This window comes from Epinephelus moara, chromosome 8 (genome assembly GCF_006386435.1).
Source record: "Epinephelus moara isolate mb chromosome 8, YSFRI_EMoa_1.0, whole genome shotgun sequence".
NCBI classification, from domain to species: Eukaryota; Metazoa; Chordata; class Actinopteri; order Perciformes; family Serranidae; genus Epinephelus; species Epinephelus moara.
In genome coordinates, this window is record NC_065513.1 from 31,246,077 (window position 1) to 31,265,046 (window position 18,970).

Genomic DNA, 18,970 nt, shown 5'->3' on the forward strand with positions numbered 1-18,970 from the left:
TATGCTTCCAGGGGCCCAGTGGTTTCAGTTCATTTCAGTACACAGTCAAAATCAACTTAAAGAGACTTATAGTCCCTGTGAAACTTAAGTTAGAGTGTCTTTAGCGTCTGCACTGTGACATATTTCTCAGTGAAACAGAATATGTAAGCTGTGTTCAGTTATAGGAGGGATTTGAATTGAATCCTTTGCATATTGTTGGACTGTTAAAAAGTGGGTGGGCCTAGATTTTAGTGCAATACAGTGCTAAAGTGGCAAGTGCCGGACTGTTGGCTCCCAACGCATCTCTCTGTTAGATTAGGAGGAGTAAGAGGCACAAGAGAGAGTTAAATGAATGAGACCACCACATTGTTTTGAATGAAGACAAAGACTTTGCCCACTGTTATCTCTTCTTATCTCTCTCCATATTGCTCTGTTAGCTGCTACAACCCACAAACAGTGAAGTGCGCTCTTATATGACCATCGTGGCCAGCCAGTCGCCCAAGTCTCATTTGAGTAGATACATTTTGTAAACACTCCTAAATATAGGGAAAGCCATCAGACATTTGAAACTGTTTTACAGGAAGAGAGACAACAGGGACTTTGATGAATAAATGCTCTGATACAGATTTCTTTTACATATATTTGCCATATAACAAGAGATGAATAATCACTAACACATTAACACTAACACAATCATTAACAGAGTGTTACTGGATTATAACTGGCAAAATGTATTGTTCATTTCATGGGGACTTTGAATTTTGCTCAACATACTGTACTTGATGTATCACATATGCACACGTCTGCACTGGTTTTTGTTAAAGTAACAGAACTACACAGGAGTAAAGTAGATCTCTGCCATGGAAATTAGTCCAAAGAATTAATGTTTTTATAGGCAAAATCATAATCACTGTAAGATATGACTGCAGGCATGTGTTTTGGCAACTAACTGAATTTTAGGTGGGTATATTACTTGAACCTTTCATCTTTAAAAATTAAACAGTTTGTCTATTTCAAAAGGTGAAATATGGCTGCATGCTTTTAGAAAATTACTGGCATTATAGAAGGTGTAAACACAGAGAGGTTATTTGGCCTAAATATGCAAAACTACCATCAAGATCTTTTAAATCCCGATATCTATGTTTCAGTGTACATATGGGCACGTGAGTGTTGTATTAAGACAGACTTATCATTTAAAAACACATGATGTTCTGTTTACTTGAACAGTATCCTGAGCACAGTATGTGGTGAAGTGTAAATGCAGAGTCACCCCGACGGTGTTGGAAAACTGCCTCGTCATCTTTGTTGTACATAATGCATTATAACATTAACATTACGGCTCTGGTTTTACTAGCTGTCAATTCTTCAGTGTGACGACATGTTTGAAAGATAAAAAAATCTTTATTTCTTATGACGCCACTATCTCCCATATGTATTGTTTACATTTTGGGCCATGGAGCCTGAGAGTCACCAGGTAATAACCTGTTTCCTGATTGCTCTTGATTGGCCTGTTTGTGTTGCTGCTGTAACATACCGTAGTGAGCGGGCGGGGTCCGATCAGAGCTGTTTGTAAACAATGTGCCCATGCAGGATATGCCATCACTTCCTGCCTGGATGTCCTGGCCCAGTTTTATGGTGGGAATGACCTCAGTAATGTGAGAAGCCCGAAACACAAAGCTGCAGAGATATGGGCTTCATTTGTTTACATGTTTTTAGGATTTTGGGTGGGAGGGAAAGTACTATTGTACTTGCGGATGAACTACACATGTAAAGGTTAATTTTACAGATCCCTTGTTGCCTCATAATTTCAGGGAAGGAAATGATAAGTTACTCTTATTTCTTAGAAATGTTTATGGAAAGAACAATAATAATAATAATAATAATAATAATAATGCAACCTAAAAGAAATGTAATGAAAAACATATGTATACAAATAAGAAAGTACAATCGTAATAAACACATTATAAAAGTCCAGGAAAAATTTATTTAGATAGGTGAGTTTTCAGTTGTAACGTAAAATAAAATGTAGTTTCGTACAAATTACCCCGATATTAATTGGTAGTGCACAATGGGTCAGCTCTCAAATTTGTCTCTCTGTGTAGATTTAAAGTACAGGCAAACATACAAAATTAAAGTTTACAATTAAAAAAATTAAATTGATCTCTTAATTTTTGCAGTAGTTTAGTTTAAAGAAAACACACCATCAACAACTGCTTAATGTCCTGGCTTTTTCCTAAAAATTAAGTTTGAAGTGGCACTTACTATGTGTGCTGTCTCAGAACAACGTCTGTTTTCCTTAAAATAAGCACCAAATTACATTTCTTTCCAGGCAATGTTTTAGAAAATTGTTAAGAAACTAAAGGAGCCTTACAAGAGCAGTGTGCATGATTCAGGGGGCAGAAATGGAATATAATAATAATAATTATTATTATGTTTTCATTATATATAATTACGTGAAACTAAGAATCGTGTTTTCAGTAGCTTAGAATTAGCTGTTTACATATACAGAGGAAATGGGTTCTGTTGCACCACCATGTTTCTATAGTAGCCCAGAATGGACAAACCAAACAAACACTGGCTTTAGAGAGGGCCTCTTACTTTTTACATTGAAGAGGCAGCTTTAATGGCTAAAATGCACCCAAAGGCCACTGTAGGTTAATGCAAACCTCACCATTGGATGACCCTAAATCCTACACACTGATCTAGGTCATCTTACCCTATTTTATTCATATTAAACCTCCATTTAATACGAAATAATATATGAAATTGATAAACAATTGAAGTGGTCGTCAAGGTAAGTCACTGGGAATATGCTCTAACGTTTATTGTTAAGCAATCTATCTTTAATCTAAAATGTTGGCTGTCAAAACAGCTGCAAAATGTATGCCGACACTTCAGCCTTTCAGTGTACACCACTCCCTCTCACACTACGTATGTACATATATATATATATATATATATATATATATATATAAATTATATAGAGTATATCTATGTACTGTAGTTTCATCAAAAAAAAAAACATCTCTGAAGATGAATAATTTGAAGTTCTATCCTGATCCACAAGATGGCGATAGATACTAAAGAAAGCTAGAGGATGATTAAATGTTCAACACTGTAATCCATGCTCGTTCTAACTGTATGTTTTATGTCCTCATTATCTAATTTAATAGACCATTAATTTGTTTAGGGGCCCATTGTTACCTTCACATCAACATTTATTACATTTCAGCCATTATTCATTTATTGTTTGACAGTGAGTTTATGCTTCATTCATTTTTAAATAGATTATTCATTTGCTATTACAATGTGCTGATGTAAATATAGATTATGCTACGCATTAAAACGTATCGATTTACACTTTAAATAAATGATGACAACCTGTAGCCTCTGTTTAGTTAATTTACGGTAATGTAGCAGGTTATTTATAATGGTAAACAAAATCTCAAGATCAATACGATTTTAAGTGGAAGCCCTTTAAATGTGTTTTAATTTTGGTGATGCTTTTAGTGCCAAGTGTTAACTGTTGTTTCTCCACCAATCAGTCAGTGTGGTTTTCTTAAGTTTGTGTCTCTAATTGCAACTTCCTTTCTTAGCTTGTTCATTGTGGTTTGCCTTTAGACGTGGTCGGACGACATGTTATACAACATTACAGCACACTGAACCCTTTAATAACACGTATTATATTGGTTTAAACATGACATGTAAATTCAAATTCACCTTAACTGTTTAAGAACTAAACCTTGTTGTTGATACCTTTCAGCAGCAGTGAAGGCATCAAGTTCAAACCAGGAATCCTGCCTGCTCTTCAATTTGTCTTAATTTAATCTAGAAAGTGAAACAGCAATAACTTGTTTCTTGATTGCTCTTAAATGGCCTGTTTCTCTCGCTATAGACTGTAACTTCTTTTATAATTTTTATGTTAAATATTGAATGTTCATTGAAAAAATTCTCCTATTTATTAAGTTAAATAAACCATTTAAAAAAAACAGATTATCTGAAAAAATGCATTGTTGCGAAGCTGAAAATTAGGCTGTTTTTCTTAGCTCATGAAACGTTGATGTTTTTGAGACATGGTTTTTACAGAACAGTGAGGTTATGCTAATTAGGCAGATGATAAGACCAGAGTTACTGTTAAGAAAAGACTGATATGTGTCTGCTGTTTTAAGCTTTTGGTTTCACTTGAGGTGTTAACACATTTGGTATTAAAATATCATCACCTTGCACTGGTTATAGACTAAAACCGAAAGACTGAATCAGCAGATATACTTCTGTCTCTTTTTTTCGATGTAACTCTAAGAGGGACACTGCAGCTTTTCAACCAGCTATGTATCATAACAGTTTGGGTAGTATGTGTAAATGAACTGTGGTGAACTTCCCTCCATCTTGCTTGCACTCATCTCCCTGCTCATCTCTCAGCTTAAATCAAATGGATGATGCAGTATCTGTGGACATGTTGCTACAGTGTTAGTGTGCACAAAATACAGCGTATCATGACATGATACACGTCATCCGGAGGCTTTTCGTTGGCTCTAGGGCTGTTGCTCTAACTATGCCATTATTTATGCCTGCCACCACAAACACAAAGAGTATGGAAGCTGATCCCAAGAGTAAGCCGCTTCTCTCACTCACTCTCTATAACAAAGACCAAACTGAGATCGAACAGTCAAAATTTAGGACTGCAGAACAAATATGAACCAAAATTCTGTTGCCAGTTTCAGAAACATTTTATTGCAGTGTTTGGCTGGAATACAAGAGTGAATAGGAAGTCGGCACTATACTGTTTCCTGTATTGTAAAAACAGAGGCTAAAAAACTGAGATCAAAGTGTAAAATTAAGCATTATTGAAATATGAACCAAGATGCCAATCCAGAGTTGCCTATTTCTCATTTGAAATGTTTTTAGAAACATATATTAGCTGTGGCGGCACGGTGGTGTGGTGGTTAGCACTGTCGCCTCACAGCAAGAGGGTTGCCGGTTCGATCCCGGGTGTGGGAGCCCTTCTGTGCGGAGTTTGCATGTTCTCCCCGTGTCAGCGTGGGTTCTCTCCGGGCACTCCGGCTTCCTCCCACAGTCCAAAGACATGCAGATTGGGGACTAGGTTAATTGATAACTCTAAATTGTCCGTAGGTGTGAATGTGAGCGTGAATGGTTGTTTGTCTCTATGTGTCAGCCCTGCGATAGTCTGGCGACCTGTCCAGGGTGAACCCTGCCTCTCGCCCAATGTCAGCTGGGATAGGCTCCAGCCTCCCCGCGACCCTCAAGAGGATGAAGCGGTTAGAAGATGAATGAATGAATGAATATTAGCTGTGATTCGAGATTACTTGTTACCAGCCAGACGCCATATTGTTACCTGCAGAAAAATGTCCAATCTGCATTGGAGGTGAGTTCTATTTGTACTAGGAAATCATGATATCCTAGTTCCCAGTCAGAAATCTCAACTGGAACGCCCCCCTGAAGTCAGATTTCTAACTCAGAAAGTCGCCAACCCTGGCCTTAAAATCCAATATGGCTTCTATCTTAATTGTGTCTTACTAAAACATTCATACACACAGTCCTGTCCAACTTTTATCACTGTTGCTACAGTGTTTGTATGCACAAAATACAGCGTGATGCTTTGGTATCGACTGGTATTGGTAATAGCATCTTGGTTTTTCCCACTTGTACTGGAAAGCGATCACCTTGGGTGTAACGTCATTCCCAGCTCCGACCTCTGACTTCTGAGGTAAATGGAGCAGTGTATGCCACTCAGCAGTGGGAGCATTTATTGGTCCGGTACAGCACAATGCATTCTGGTAGTTGTAGGTTTTCTACCTCTTGAGCAACGCAAATGCCACCGCCCTTTTTCCTCTGTTTTCTCATTTCTCATTCTTTTGTCATGAAACAAAGAATTTGCATCTTTCTGCTACACACACAGCCCAGTTTTATGAAAAGACCATCTTTCCAGCAGGGAAATACTTCTTTAAACACCTTAAATATCAGCAGATCTGGTTACCTAGGTCACCTTCTGTAGAAACATGAAACACTTAACTTCCCTGCAGAGGATTTTTCCCTGGAAACATCTACCCACTACTGAATGTTTACTGAATTGTTTCTGGATTATGTTGCCTAAAACCGGTTCAAGTATATTTTTGATCAGCTACTGACATTGGCAGCACTATATTGAGAAATAAAAGAGGGAAACATTTAGACTGTAATCCGTTGAATATTTTTGAGAGAGAGCAATCTAAGTGAAAAACAAAACTGACACTTATTTATGTGAAAATGGTTAAAAACTCTTTTCCTCTCTGTCTGCAGCTGAGACGTATGCAGCAGATGATCGCTCAGATGCAGGCACAGATGAAGATGAAAGCAGACGAGTGAACGAGCATGAGCAGAAGGGAGACATGGTGATCTCAACCTCCCCAACACACATACACACACACACACACACACACACACACACACACACACACACACACACACACAGGCACACACGCAGATACACACACACCTGGTCCTCCTTTGAATCCATCCCTGCCTTCTGCCATGCCACAGATCCACCAGGAGTCCAGGTATCCAGGATCTCATCATCTTTATCTGCACACCATCACTTCTTCTTCCCTTCAAATATCCATCCATCAGCTGTTCAGGAGCTTCTTGAACTTATTGTCAAGACTTCACTTAAATCCACATATTGTCTTATTACGTGTGTTAGAGTTTGCTAAATTTGACTGGGCAAAATTTTAAAAAAACGTGAACCCAATAAACATATAATACTGGATCATTATCATAGATCTATCTGTTATTTAGACTTTGATCTTAATTATGACTCCACGGAGCTGCAAGTGACAATGGTACGAAGAGGTTTGCCATCACACTATGATGTTTACAAAATTATATGTATGAGTTATGCATTTTGCTCAAGTCCGAGCTTCAGATGGCACCATCCTCCATTTATTCTGCTAACTTAAAAGTAAAAAAAACCCCAAAAAAACAGTTTGCTTCTCATGTTTTCTTTTAGCTTATGAATATTTCAGTAGCCCATCATGTTTACCTCTGGATGGTTCAGTGCCTTCAGTCTGATGATGCAAAACTACATATTACTACACTGAAAGGTTAAGTGTGGTTTTAAATGAGGTAAACTGTCCATGCTGAGAATAATGAATGCTCTTGTATCTGGTTTTCCAGTCAACATATTTGTCCTTGATTGTGTTAGACTACAAACCTTACTTCCAACACTACGAACATAATTGTAGGTGTTTATTTGGCTCATAGGGTGAAAGCTACTATATGCAAGAAATCAAACTAATACTACTTTATATAAAGAGAAACAGCACAACTTTAGGATTATGTTACAGCTGAATAAAGTGCCATGTTCGTAATACCTTTGCATTTATCATCAAGAGCTGCATGAACTTTATTGTCAGTGTCAAACTACAACTACAGACTGAAACAAAATTACACTATACAGTAACTTAATATGTGTCAGTGATGTCATTTAATATGTGAAATGGTCTGTTTGTGTGTTACATGTGCAGTCTTTTACTATACTGTATTTTGGACTTTCCCATTTAAAAATCAGATTCTTTAATATTTAACTGTTATATGTGTAAACACCCTCCAGCCTTCTGTTTAGCAGTGGCATCTAACTGTCACTGATGTGCTACTGGCATTATTCTGTTTTTCTGTCTTTTGCTCTTGTATACAGATCTCTCTGTTGAACTCACTAATGTCGGTTAAGACTTGTTTTTAGACATGAACTTTTTTCTATCTGGAATAAAATTTGTTTAGAGAAAAAAAAACACTTGTGAATTCTGGGCTCACTTTTGAATGACTAACATGTTTAGTTGTTATTAGTCAACACTGGAGATTCAGTCAGAAAGAAAACAATGTATGTCTCCTCTGACTTTAAAGGGAACCTTCAGTATTGTTTAAACTGGATCCTGTTTCCATGTTTTAAAGGAGGCAACAGTTTTTGGAATTGGTCCAGTATGTGGACAGAGCGCAGCAGTGGCGCGGTGAAACAGGTTGTAATGTAATACCTACGAGCAATTGTACCGTCAATATTTGTCAACAAAAAGTGCTTGTTTTGCCATTAACAGGCTCAGATTTCTATTGTAAGTATCTGACAGCATTATGGAAAAGACCCTATAGAGAAATTAGATGTTTTACTTTACCTTTCACTGATCTTTTTGTTAGTGTGATTAAGTCTCACTCAAGGAGAAGTCTCACTCTTAAATCTCAAGAGAGGTGACTTGTTGCTGGAAAGACAATGGTGGAAAGGTTAGTGACAGTTGGAAAGAGGAGAGCTGGGAAGAGTTATTTCTGTTAGAATACAAAAAGTGTAGCTTAATGTTATGTGAAAGATTTTCAATGTCATGGCTGAATATTCAGCTGATTTCAACACTGGAAAAGTCCACAAGATTTCAGAATGAGACTTAGCCTTGAGCAAGACTTGGTTACATACATATTGGGCTTTATAAATAAAATTGATTGATTGATTGATTGATTGATTGATTGATTGATTGATACAAGAAACAGACCAGTACAAGGAAAGGCCAAGAAAAACATTAATTTCTTTGTAGGGTCCTTTCTGTAATGATTTTAGACACATAGAATAACAGTCTGAGCCTGTCAGTGGAAAAAAAACAAGCACTTTCAATGGACCTAAGTTGACGATGCAAAGTGAGTGGCCTGTAGAGAATACATTGCAGCAGGTCTGCCCCTAAGGTTGCAGCGGTCTCTCTCAATACTAGACCAGTTTCAGAATTAGTAGTCTCCATTTATCACTTCCACACAAAAATGTAGGAAAATAGGGTCGATCCATCCTTACATTTTTATCCGCTTATCCGGGCCATGGGGGTAGCAGGCCAAGCAAAGCACCCCAGACGTCCCTCTTCCAGCAGAGAACCATGGCCTCTGATTTGGAGATGCTGACTCTCATCCCGATTGCTTCACACTCGGCTGCAACTACCCCAGTGCATGCTGGAGGTCACAGTGTGATGAAGCCAACAGAACCACATCATCTGCGAAAAGCAGAGACACAATTCTTAGGTCCCCAAACTGGACCCTTTCCTCCCCCCAGCTGCGCCTCGAGATACTGTAAAAGAAAATCACAAAGAGGATCGGTGACAAGGGACAACCCTGGCGGAGGCCAACACCCACTGAGAACGTGTTTGACTTTATGTCTAGTAGCGGTTGCACCCCGGTACCCCATAATCCCGCAGTACCCCCCACAGGACTCCCCAAGAGACACAAGTCATAAGCCTTCTCCAAGTCCACAAAACACATGTAGACTGAATGGGCTAACTCCCACAACCCCTCCAGCAGCCTTGCAAGGGTAAAGAGCACTCTTCCATGGCCAAGACGGAATCTGTATTGCTCCTCCTAAATCTGAGTTTCGACAGTCAGTTGGAGCCTCCTTTCTAAGCACCCTGGAGTAAACTTTTCCTGGGAGGCTGAGCAGTCTGATACCCCGATAGTTGGAGCACACCCTCCGGACACTGAAAAGGCATGTCAGCCAAGACAGCCCAACAATGTCCAGAGCCTTCAGCATTTCAAGGTGAATCTCACCCACAGCCTGCGCCTTGTGGCTGTGGAGCTTTTTGAGTACCTCAGCGACTTCTGCCAGGGATTTGGGTCCTGGTTGAAAAATCTGAAGTTTCCCTTTAATATGATCCTCGCTGATGTATTTTTTTTATATTCAGAAAATTTGGTTGAATAAGTATTTATAACTTGGTTGTTCACATCAGGGAAACACTTAAGACTGAGTTTGAACTTAAAATTCAGTGAATTAGTTCAAGGAACCTTGTACAAGCCTTAACTTGACTCCAGGCTTTGTCTTAGCAGCTTCAAGTGAGGAGATGTCAAAGATGTTTTTCAGTCTCGTTGAGGAGTTGTGGCCCTATCTCATCAGCAGGCCACAATAAAAACCCTTAAATACTGTGAGCTATGGCAAAAGTCTTTAGGGTGTTATAAAGTAAAATAGAAACAATTGGCAAAGGTAACTTTGAAGCTGGAGAAAGGTAAGTAACTGTTTGTGTCAGATACTTTTTTTTATAGCAGGTGTTGACCTATGATTGTTGGCAAAATAATTGATATTAATGTTATTATTGAGACTCATTTTCAATGATTTATCTTTGACCCTAACCCCCTCGTGGCATCCCTGTAGGACCCCCTGCTTGTATGAAACTCTGTAGTGTGACTGGCTGAGTGTGTGTGGAGGAGGAGGGGCTTTCATCTGTCAGCTCTGCCCGCCTCCTGCTGTCTGTCCGGGGTTTGGAGGCGAGGCGAGGGGCCGCTTTCTGTGAGCCGTCGCTTCGGTGAAAATCGAGGGAGGAGAGCGGTCAACATGACGAGCAACATCAGGTACAAAAGCCGGATCCCGGTGAAAACAGGTGAGCTCGGTTTCAGTATTTCAATCACAGCCAAGTGTTTTATTGAGAATCAATAACTGCTTCATGTTTCTGTTTCCCTGGGCGTCGCTCTGCATCCCTGCACCTGCGCTTCCTCCTCATCCATCCTGTTACGGCCATCAGAGGATAGCATAGAGGTAAGAGACATCATTTTTATCTATTTATTTTCGGGGTTTTTTAGTGATGTTGAGAATGCATTTTCAGTAGATGCGTTTTCAGATTATTGCCTCGCATTGGACGGTGTCCATTGCATCATCATCAGCAGCAATATTTACGTTTCAGATCGCACATTTTGGCTTTTTTCCCGATGTGCTCGTTTCAGTTTTATAAACGTAAGATGCTCTTAGGGCAGCCATGCCATCACAGGCTGAGCTGTGATCAGCAGACTGACAGGCGATGGGGGGTTAGGTTTCATTTTTAGAAGCATATGTGGAGCAGGCCGGCGTCACAAGAGGCGAGCTGCCAACATGGTACCCAAAAGGCAGCATCCATCCTCTCCATCCTCCCCTCTCCTCACCAGATTTATTAGTTATTACCGTGCATTAAGTCCACCGATGGGCTGACCTAATTGTCAACGTCACATCAGCACGACTTGCGATTACAGTGGCTGCTGCTGGCTGCCTTCGGTGAACCCTTCCCGACCATTGTTCAGCTCAGAAACACAGCTGCCACATGAGCCTGCAGGGGAGGTCGCATCTCTGCTGACCCTGGGCCTTTCTCCTCCTCCCCCTCCCTCTCTTCCTCTTGGCATATAGTGTCTGATGACAGCAGAGGAGTATTTGCACGTGCTGAGTGTGCAGGATGATTCAGCAAACCTGAATGTGAATGGATTTAAAATAGTGTCCATCAACAGCATGATTCATGTGAGTGTGAGGCACCAAAAGTCTAGATATCTGAGAAATAAGAGATGAAAAAGAGGAGAATAATTTAGAATTTAGTCATACCAGTAACCTTAAAGCTGAAAATGCCTCAATAGGCATTGTAAATACTCAACAACATAACACCCATGGCATGTTTTATGTCTATACTGCACAACCATTTATTCTACAGCAGCTAGTTTATTAGATACACTGAACTAGAAGTAACACAGTCTAATACAACAACCCTGCAATAAATCCTGCATTACTGAAGGTTATAATGTTGCATTAAACTGAGAGGTGATGTTATGTTAACTCTTGTTTATATCCTCCTGAAACTCTGCGTCCTCCTCCTTGGGTTTACTTGACCTTATACTTCATTCTACTTAACTTAAACCTGTTGTCCTCATCTAGTGTTAGAGCACAATACACTACTCCATGTAAAATTAAGATGGCAGCCATTTCTGCCAAGTCAGTCTGCAGCTGATCCCGACACAAACGTGGACAAAATTTGATCATACTGTTGAGCAACTTAAGTCATACTTCAGGCAAGAATGAGAAAGAATTTTACTTTCAAAACTTCAACAATTAGAGGCCTCAGGTCTGAAATACTTACTGAGTGTTGTTAAATAAAAGGTGATAGACATAGTGGTAAACATGCTCCTGTTCCAACTTTTTTTGGAAAGGGTCTCAGACATCTGATTTACAGTGAGTGTATATTTACAAAAAACAATTAAGTTTATCAGTTTGAACATTATATATCATTCTGAAAGCGCCCAGTAGCTCACCTGGTAGAGCAGGCGACCCATGTACTAAGGATATGTCCTTGCCACAGCAGCCGCGGGTCCTTTGCTGCATGTCATCCCCTCTCTCCCCCTTTCTCTCTGAAGCTGTCCTAACAAATAAAGGCAAAAAGGCAAAAGAAATTCTAAAGAAAACTTGTCTTTGTACTGTATTCAATTGAATATAGGTCAAAAAGGATTTCCACTACTTTCCAATACTGGTATTATAGTCAAACATAGAAGTTATTTTACACAAAAGCATCTGTTGAATGACTGAAATGTAGTGCTATGTTTTGCAGAGAAACTTCTAACAGTTTGGCTGCTACTTCTTGAACAATTATCTCCTCACTCTGTTGTATTAAGCATTTTCTTTGTCATAGAAATGGTTCCCATCTTTATGTTTGTTCAGTATTTAGTCTTCTCTTTGCCATTTGTCCTTCTTACTGCTGGCAGATATACTGTAAGCTGGTCAGGTTGTAGACAGATTTGCCCTCTCCCAAAAATTCACAGTTGGACCAAATCCAGTAGTTGAAATGATTGTGATCACATGGTATCACCGCTGCAGCACACACACAGACACACACAGACACACAGACACACAGAAACACACACACACACACACACACACACACACACACACACACACGCTTATGAGTGGATTGCTGGAAACCTGGATTAGTATGATTGTTGCAGGGTGATGATGCGCTTACAGATGAGGTGTTTACAGTTTGGGCTGAAGCAGTGAAAATAACCTAAAATTACAATCAAACTGTTATAAATATTCATCCACTGCTAAACAAGCAGTGATTCACTCCTGCTCAGTACTTAGCTTACTACAGTTTTTACACCATGTGAGTTTTGCTTCTTGGCTTTCAGCCGCTCTTCACTCCCACATACTCTACCGCATCTGACCCTGTTGGGCACTTTGAGAAAAATATCTCATATTCTGGATCATCCAGGCTGTGGAGGAGGACTAAAAAAAACTAGTAGTGCTCAGTGTGACTGACTGAGATTATAACTGCTGGAAGACTCATAACTAATAATCAATCCTAAATCAATATTCTCAGAACAGTCCCCTCCCTTCTCCTCTTCCTCTTTCCACGCCTTACTCCCTCACAACGCTCCGAGCGCTCCCGCCACTTCCTTTGCTGTGATATTACGTTGCCAGGCAACAGTCTTTTTTTAATCTGTTTGCATCACTTCTCTGATACGAAGTGAGCGGACGATACCATCTGATCTACCCACAATCCCGTGCTGTGATTACCCTGTGTGGGTGGGTATTCGCTGAGCATTTTTTCATCACAGATCAGAAACTGAAATCACAATCACAGCTTTATTATTAACAGCTAGAGGAGATGTGCCACCTTGATACAGTGAAGCACACACAGATCAAAAGAAGTATGAGCCACATTCAGAATAATATGGTCACCACTGTGAATACATCCTGGGAAAATCTTAATGTTGTGATGTCACGTTCAGATATTTCCAGGGCAACTACAATCATTTAAGACAGAATTCGATTACAGTAGAGCCAGAAATTTCTCCTGTGACTGGAGCCCCAGCAGAACAGATTTTAACACAGCCACCAATATACTTAGTGTTTACTTAATATTTTATATTTTGTGCTTTATTTAGTTATAGTGAGTCAATGTAACTTTTACTGAATAACGGACACTGTAGCCACAAGTGACAACTACGAGATATGTTTACATAGCAGAGGTGGGTTCATTGTTTTGCAAGTCACAAGTCAAGTCCCAAATAATGCACTCCTCACCAAATGTAATGTCATTTTAACAACATAATAATAAATTAAATTTATAAAAATCCTGATTTTTTTTTTTTTTATTTGTACTGATTTGTTAAAACATTTGTTTGATGATGTTGCTTTGCCATTTATAATTATCAACCTGAACATTTTGCATACTGCAATGTGCTTTTTGTTGACCACAGTGTAGTTTTTGTACGCAAACAAAATTATCTTTGGTATTATTTTTTCCAGTCGGTGCTCAGTAAGGTGACGCTAGTTCTTCATAGTTCTGGATGCTGTTGGATCAGTTCAAAAAAGTGGATCCGGGGAATTAGGTGCCGACTTGCTGGGAATTAATAGCATTAATGTTAGTTGATTCAGGAAATGAGGGGATATTAATTGATTCATGGCACACTTTTTAAATTACATGCTTTTTAATTTGGTGCTTGGGGGAAGGTAACAAGTATTTAAAAGTCAAAAGGCTCATGTACAAGTGAAGTCATGTGTCACTGTGTAAGTCCAAGTCAAAATGCCGTGTTTTTTTATTTTGACTTGGGTCCACACCTCAGTCACCTCATGTAACAGTAGCACAAGTAGAAAAAAGCCAACATAAGCTGCTGATCACTCAAAACAAAGAAAATACTGAGGGTATTAAATTGAGAAAGAGTCTGTTTTATAGCTCATAAATTCAACTTTGTGTGCGTATAAGAAAGAATGTGTCATTTTTAACTTTTGCTTTTCTGAAATCATTCGTGATTTTCACCAATATGAACAAAATTCACTCAAAAACAAACAAACCCGGTACTGCCTTTGAAAGTCCAAGGTTGCTGATGTAACAGTGTGAGATTTAAGGATACCACTTTCTTATCGGTTTTAGGTCATTTAAGTGGGAATAGACAAGTTTTTTTTACTTATCATTATGAAGTAAATATTTATTGTACAATGTAATGGTTTTAGAATAATGACACTATCTGCGTTAAGACTGGCGTCCTTTAAGCCTCGCTTTCACCACGCAAGTCTGTCTGCCACCAGGTATGATCTCCTGGGAAAATGAAAGCTCAATGTACAACACAAACAAGGTGCGTCAACCATTTCACAACCAAAACAAGAAGAGAATAGCGCTATTGTTTCTCCCAGCAGCTATCGGTAGCTATCTCCGGTTACCAAAGAGTATCAATCTTCTTTCCGTAACTATCCCCAGTAGCAGAAATGGTGGGCAGTGAAACAACTGAAGAAACCGTGGAAAACAATGTAGTGTGTCCTGTGCTGTTGATAGTTTCTAGGCTCTGAGGAAAGTGGCGCCAACAATAATACCACTTGGAAACACTGATAAGTTTGCTGTTTCCACTCTAATAACAAAAATGTTAAGGTTGCCAGGTTGTGGAAAATTTCTGGGTGATATTTATCCTCACACAGTGAGATACTTTCTCTGTCTTTGTAGCTCTGTTGTTCATCAGATAGACGCGTCAGTTAACCTCTGACCTTCTGGAGAAGTGTGCAGAGCCTCTACACCAAAATCCTTTTATGAACAATATTAAAGATATAAAATAAAAAGACTGTATGGATTGTTATAAAAAATAAATGTATTATTAACCTCCTGAGACCCTGTGTCTTCATATGAGGACATCACATTTTGGATTTACTTGACCCTATTCTTCATTTTACTCAACGTAGACCTGCTGTCCTTCATTATGGACACTTTTTGTGCTATCTAGTGGTAGTAAGAGCACAATACACTAATCCATGTAAAAACATGATGTCAGCCATTTCTGCCAAGTCAGTCTGCAGCCGATCCCGACACAAAAGTGGACAAGGTCCAAATCCTAATTTTACAAAACATTTTATAGCTGAAACTTGTTTATTTATGAGTAATGATGTTTGTATCTTAATATGGCAACACATTTGACCAATTTTAGCAACAGTAACAAGATAAGACACTGTTGAGGACATTGGGACTTTTATTATCGTTGACAATGTTTAGGTTGTTATCAGGTCCTACTGATCCCAAATAGCTAGGAGAAACTAAAAATGCATACCAAACAAAAGTTCAGGTCTCAGGAGGTTAATATGTTTTATTACAGACGCAGTACTAACTGTTGCTGTTGCCTCAAATAGTGAGAAACCGGTTATTATCACTGACTTATTAACATCTTTAACCGCAGTGGTGACGGCTAATTAGAAAGTGAGACACCCTTCCTTAATGACTTTATCTGTTACTTGACTATTAATGACTCAACAGCCAGAGAGATTATCCTCAAGTAACGAGTTGCAGATTACAAACTCTTTATAAAGCGTGCATTAATAGAAAGTGGTAAAGGTAACTGTGAGGAAACATCACACCTTGTTGTCTCCCCGACTGAGATGTTACGACTGTCACATTACGTACGATGACTCCTCCCTCGAGCACTGAGCAGATGTTGAGTCAGATGCATTTGCATCCGTTCACATGTGTCACTTCACTTTCAGACACACTCCGCCCTCCTCTCCCTCCCTGTCTATAAACAAACTCCCTCTCGCTGCCACAGATGGGACCCTCACCGGCTCCCGGTGTGGACCAGCTGCAGAGCAGGAATGGGTGTATCTCGGGGGGGGTTGGGTGGGGTATTGAAACTGGGATTTGAACCCCTTGTGGCTACGGCTTTTCAGCAGAAAAGAAAAATTGTAAGAGGAGAAGGAGAGAGACGCTGATCCAGTTTTGAACTTCTTCTTCAATGACTATTTAATGAATTTGTTTCCTTTTTTTTCCTGTAAGTAGCTTTAAGGAAAAATGATCTTATTCTGCACCGCCTGACAGCATCACATTTTCTGTATCATCAGGGAGACCGAGGGTCCTTAAAAAGTCTTAAAATGTCTTAAATACACACTAATAAAAGGCCTTAAAAAGTATTAAATTACCTTAAACTGGTAGATGGACTTGCATTTATATAGCACCTTTCTAGTCTTCCCACCTCTAAAAGCGCTTTCACACTACATGCCACAGCAACCCATTCACACACACACAATCATACACTGGTGGCCAAGACTACAATACAAGATGTCACCTGCCACTTGGATAAACATTCACACGACAAGGATACTTGAACATGCTCACTGGAGGGTGCCAGGTATTGAACTGCTGATCTTTCGCTTAGCTGACAACCTGCTCTACCTCCCAACATCCGCCCCAGATATCGGATTTCAAATTGGATGGGTCTTGGTGTTTTTTAGTTAGGTCACTGCGAACATTTTTGACAGTGACACTACAGGAAAAATCATTTTGAAAAAAACAAAATTCCGTGGCCTGTATGCGCACAATTCCCCTATTTTTGCCTTTGTAGCCAGTCTGCTTTTTTTTTTTTTTTTTTATTTTATCTTGAACTGACATCAGTGTGTTTATGTGGAAAGAATATATTTTCTCATTTGGTGTGCATTTCCATCACAAGTTTGTTCTTAAATTTGATTTAAGGTGGTCTTAAAAAGTCTTAAATTTAGCCTGATTTTACCTGTAGACACCCTGATCGTTGAAGCTATGTGATGTTTACAGAGTGAAATATTCAAACCCAAGACAGTGAGTCTTCACCATAATTTAGTTTAAGTTCTGTGGGTATAAAATGTTTGTGATAATAATAATTCTATTTATATAGCACCTTTCAACGAAGTGCTTTAAAATAAAAACACTAATTAATATAAAACAATGCAAAAAACATATATATTAAACAGGATGAAATAGCATTAAAAGTAACAATAAATAATGATAACTGGCCCACTGACAGGTTTCTGCATGCCTAAGATACTTTTTACATGAAGAGCACACACTGGAAATGCAAGAAACACATAAGAATGCACTAAAGCAAGAGTTCATTGATGTAGGATAAAGCAGCTTTTGTCATCTGGTGTGAGTTTCTGCCTCTACAAGTTTTCTTTGGAGTGTTTCCCCTCGGTGACAGTCGTCAGTCTGGTTCTTGTTCAGGTGTTTGAGACGTTTGTGCCCCGCAATGTGTTCCCTACAGTGTTCACGTGCACATACTTCCATTTTGTCATGCTGCAAACATGCATGCAATGATCCAGCAGAGCGTGAGTGGCGCTTTGTGTCTTATCTTGTACCTGAAGCAGCTCACCTCCTTCTCTTCAGTGGGTTTTATACGTCACACTGCAGTGCTCATGTTCATGTCATATTCGGCTGTGCATTTCAAGAAGCTTTTAGAAAGTAACTGGAGGCTGACCCACATAGAGAGATTCTTTGAAAAAATCTTTTCAAGTATTTTTGTTGGCCTTGATATGTTTGGGATTAAGTTCTTTGGAAATAAGGATCAGTGGTCTGAGCAGTAATCCAATGAAACGAATGAAGAGAATTAAGATTATTTCATAACCGTTCTCTGGGTGATTGTAAACTGCAAAAATAATCTGAATTCTATTTTAATCGATCATGTGCAAAGTTCGTTTTTGACCAGAAAACACTGAAGTTTTTCATTAACTTCCTGTAAAGCAAGTTACTCCATATTTTTCTTGAGCTTGACAGTTTATTCTTGACCCAAGAGACAACTCAGTGTCCACCTATTAACTTGTTCTGGAGCTTTTGACCTCATCACATGTCGGCAAAGATTCTCAGTCATCCAGGTCATGGTAATCTTAAGTGCTATATCATAGGCAACTGGACTTGCTTGCGTTACTTGAAGGCATTTCGCCTCTCATCCAAGAAGAGAACTGAAGAAGCCTCTTGGATGAGAGGCGAAGCATCTTAAGCACAGCAAACAAGATAACCTCATCACATGTTCTTCATCAGCATATTGAGTTTGCTCAGTGGTCATGGAATTGTAGATGTTCAAACATTTCATGATTTTGAGCACCTCTAAGACTTCCCATCCACGCTGAGCTCAACACTTCTCAATCTTGACTTTTAGTTAACCGCAAATCGAGTTGGTTTCCATGGTTAAAACTGAACTGTCGAGCTCAACTTTTTAGAAAACGTAGATCAGAAGTCTGAAAGATTCTCGGAATCCCTAAAATGAGTAAATGGACCATTGTTTTTCAAGTATACAGTTTTTTCCCCCGAAACAGCTGGGCACTGTAGTTTTAAGCAAACGTTTCTCAAACAGGAGTAAATGGTGCATTTGTTGTGGACAATTTTTAGCTGTGGATTGATATACATTTGGTGTACTAGCAGATATTTCTGGCAACAGGACAGTGTATGTGGGATTGCAACCCAGTCGCCAGGAAAAATGGTGGCAT

General features: G+C 39.3%; 2 protein-coding genes across 2 annotated transcripts in view; both read left to right on the top strand.

The window, feature by feature from the left end:
• The window catches only part of zgc:63587 (uncharacterized protein LOC393431 homolog), a 35,931-nt gene extending 28,162 nt beyond the window's left edge, over positions 1 to 7,769 (top strand). The window contains exon 12 of the mRNA XM_050051124.1: positions 6,277 to 7,769. Coding sequence (XP_049907081.1) covers positions 6,277 to 6,342 — 66 coding nt within the window. The 3' untranslated portion in view covers positions 6,343 to 7,769. The remainder of the gene's footprint in view (positions 1 to 6,276) is intronic.
• A 2,454-nt stretch (positions 7,770 to 10,223) lies between these two features.
• Positions 10,224 to 18,970, top strand: part of septin5a (septin 5a) — a 29,084-nt gene continuing 20,337 nt past the window's right edge. The window contains exons 1-2 of the mRNA XM_050050872.1: positions 10,224 to 10,358; positions 10,500 to 10,513. Coding sequence (XP_049906829.1) covers positions 10,313 to 10,358; positions 10,500 to 10,513 — 60 coding nt within the window. The 5' untranslated portion in view covers positions 10,224 to 10,312. The remainder of the gene's footprint in view (positions 10,359 to 10,499; positions 10,514 to 18,970) is intronic.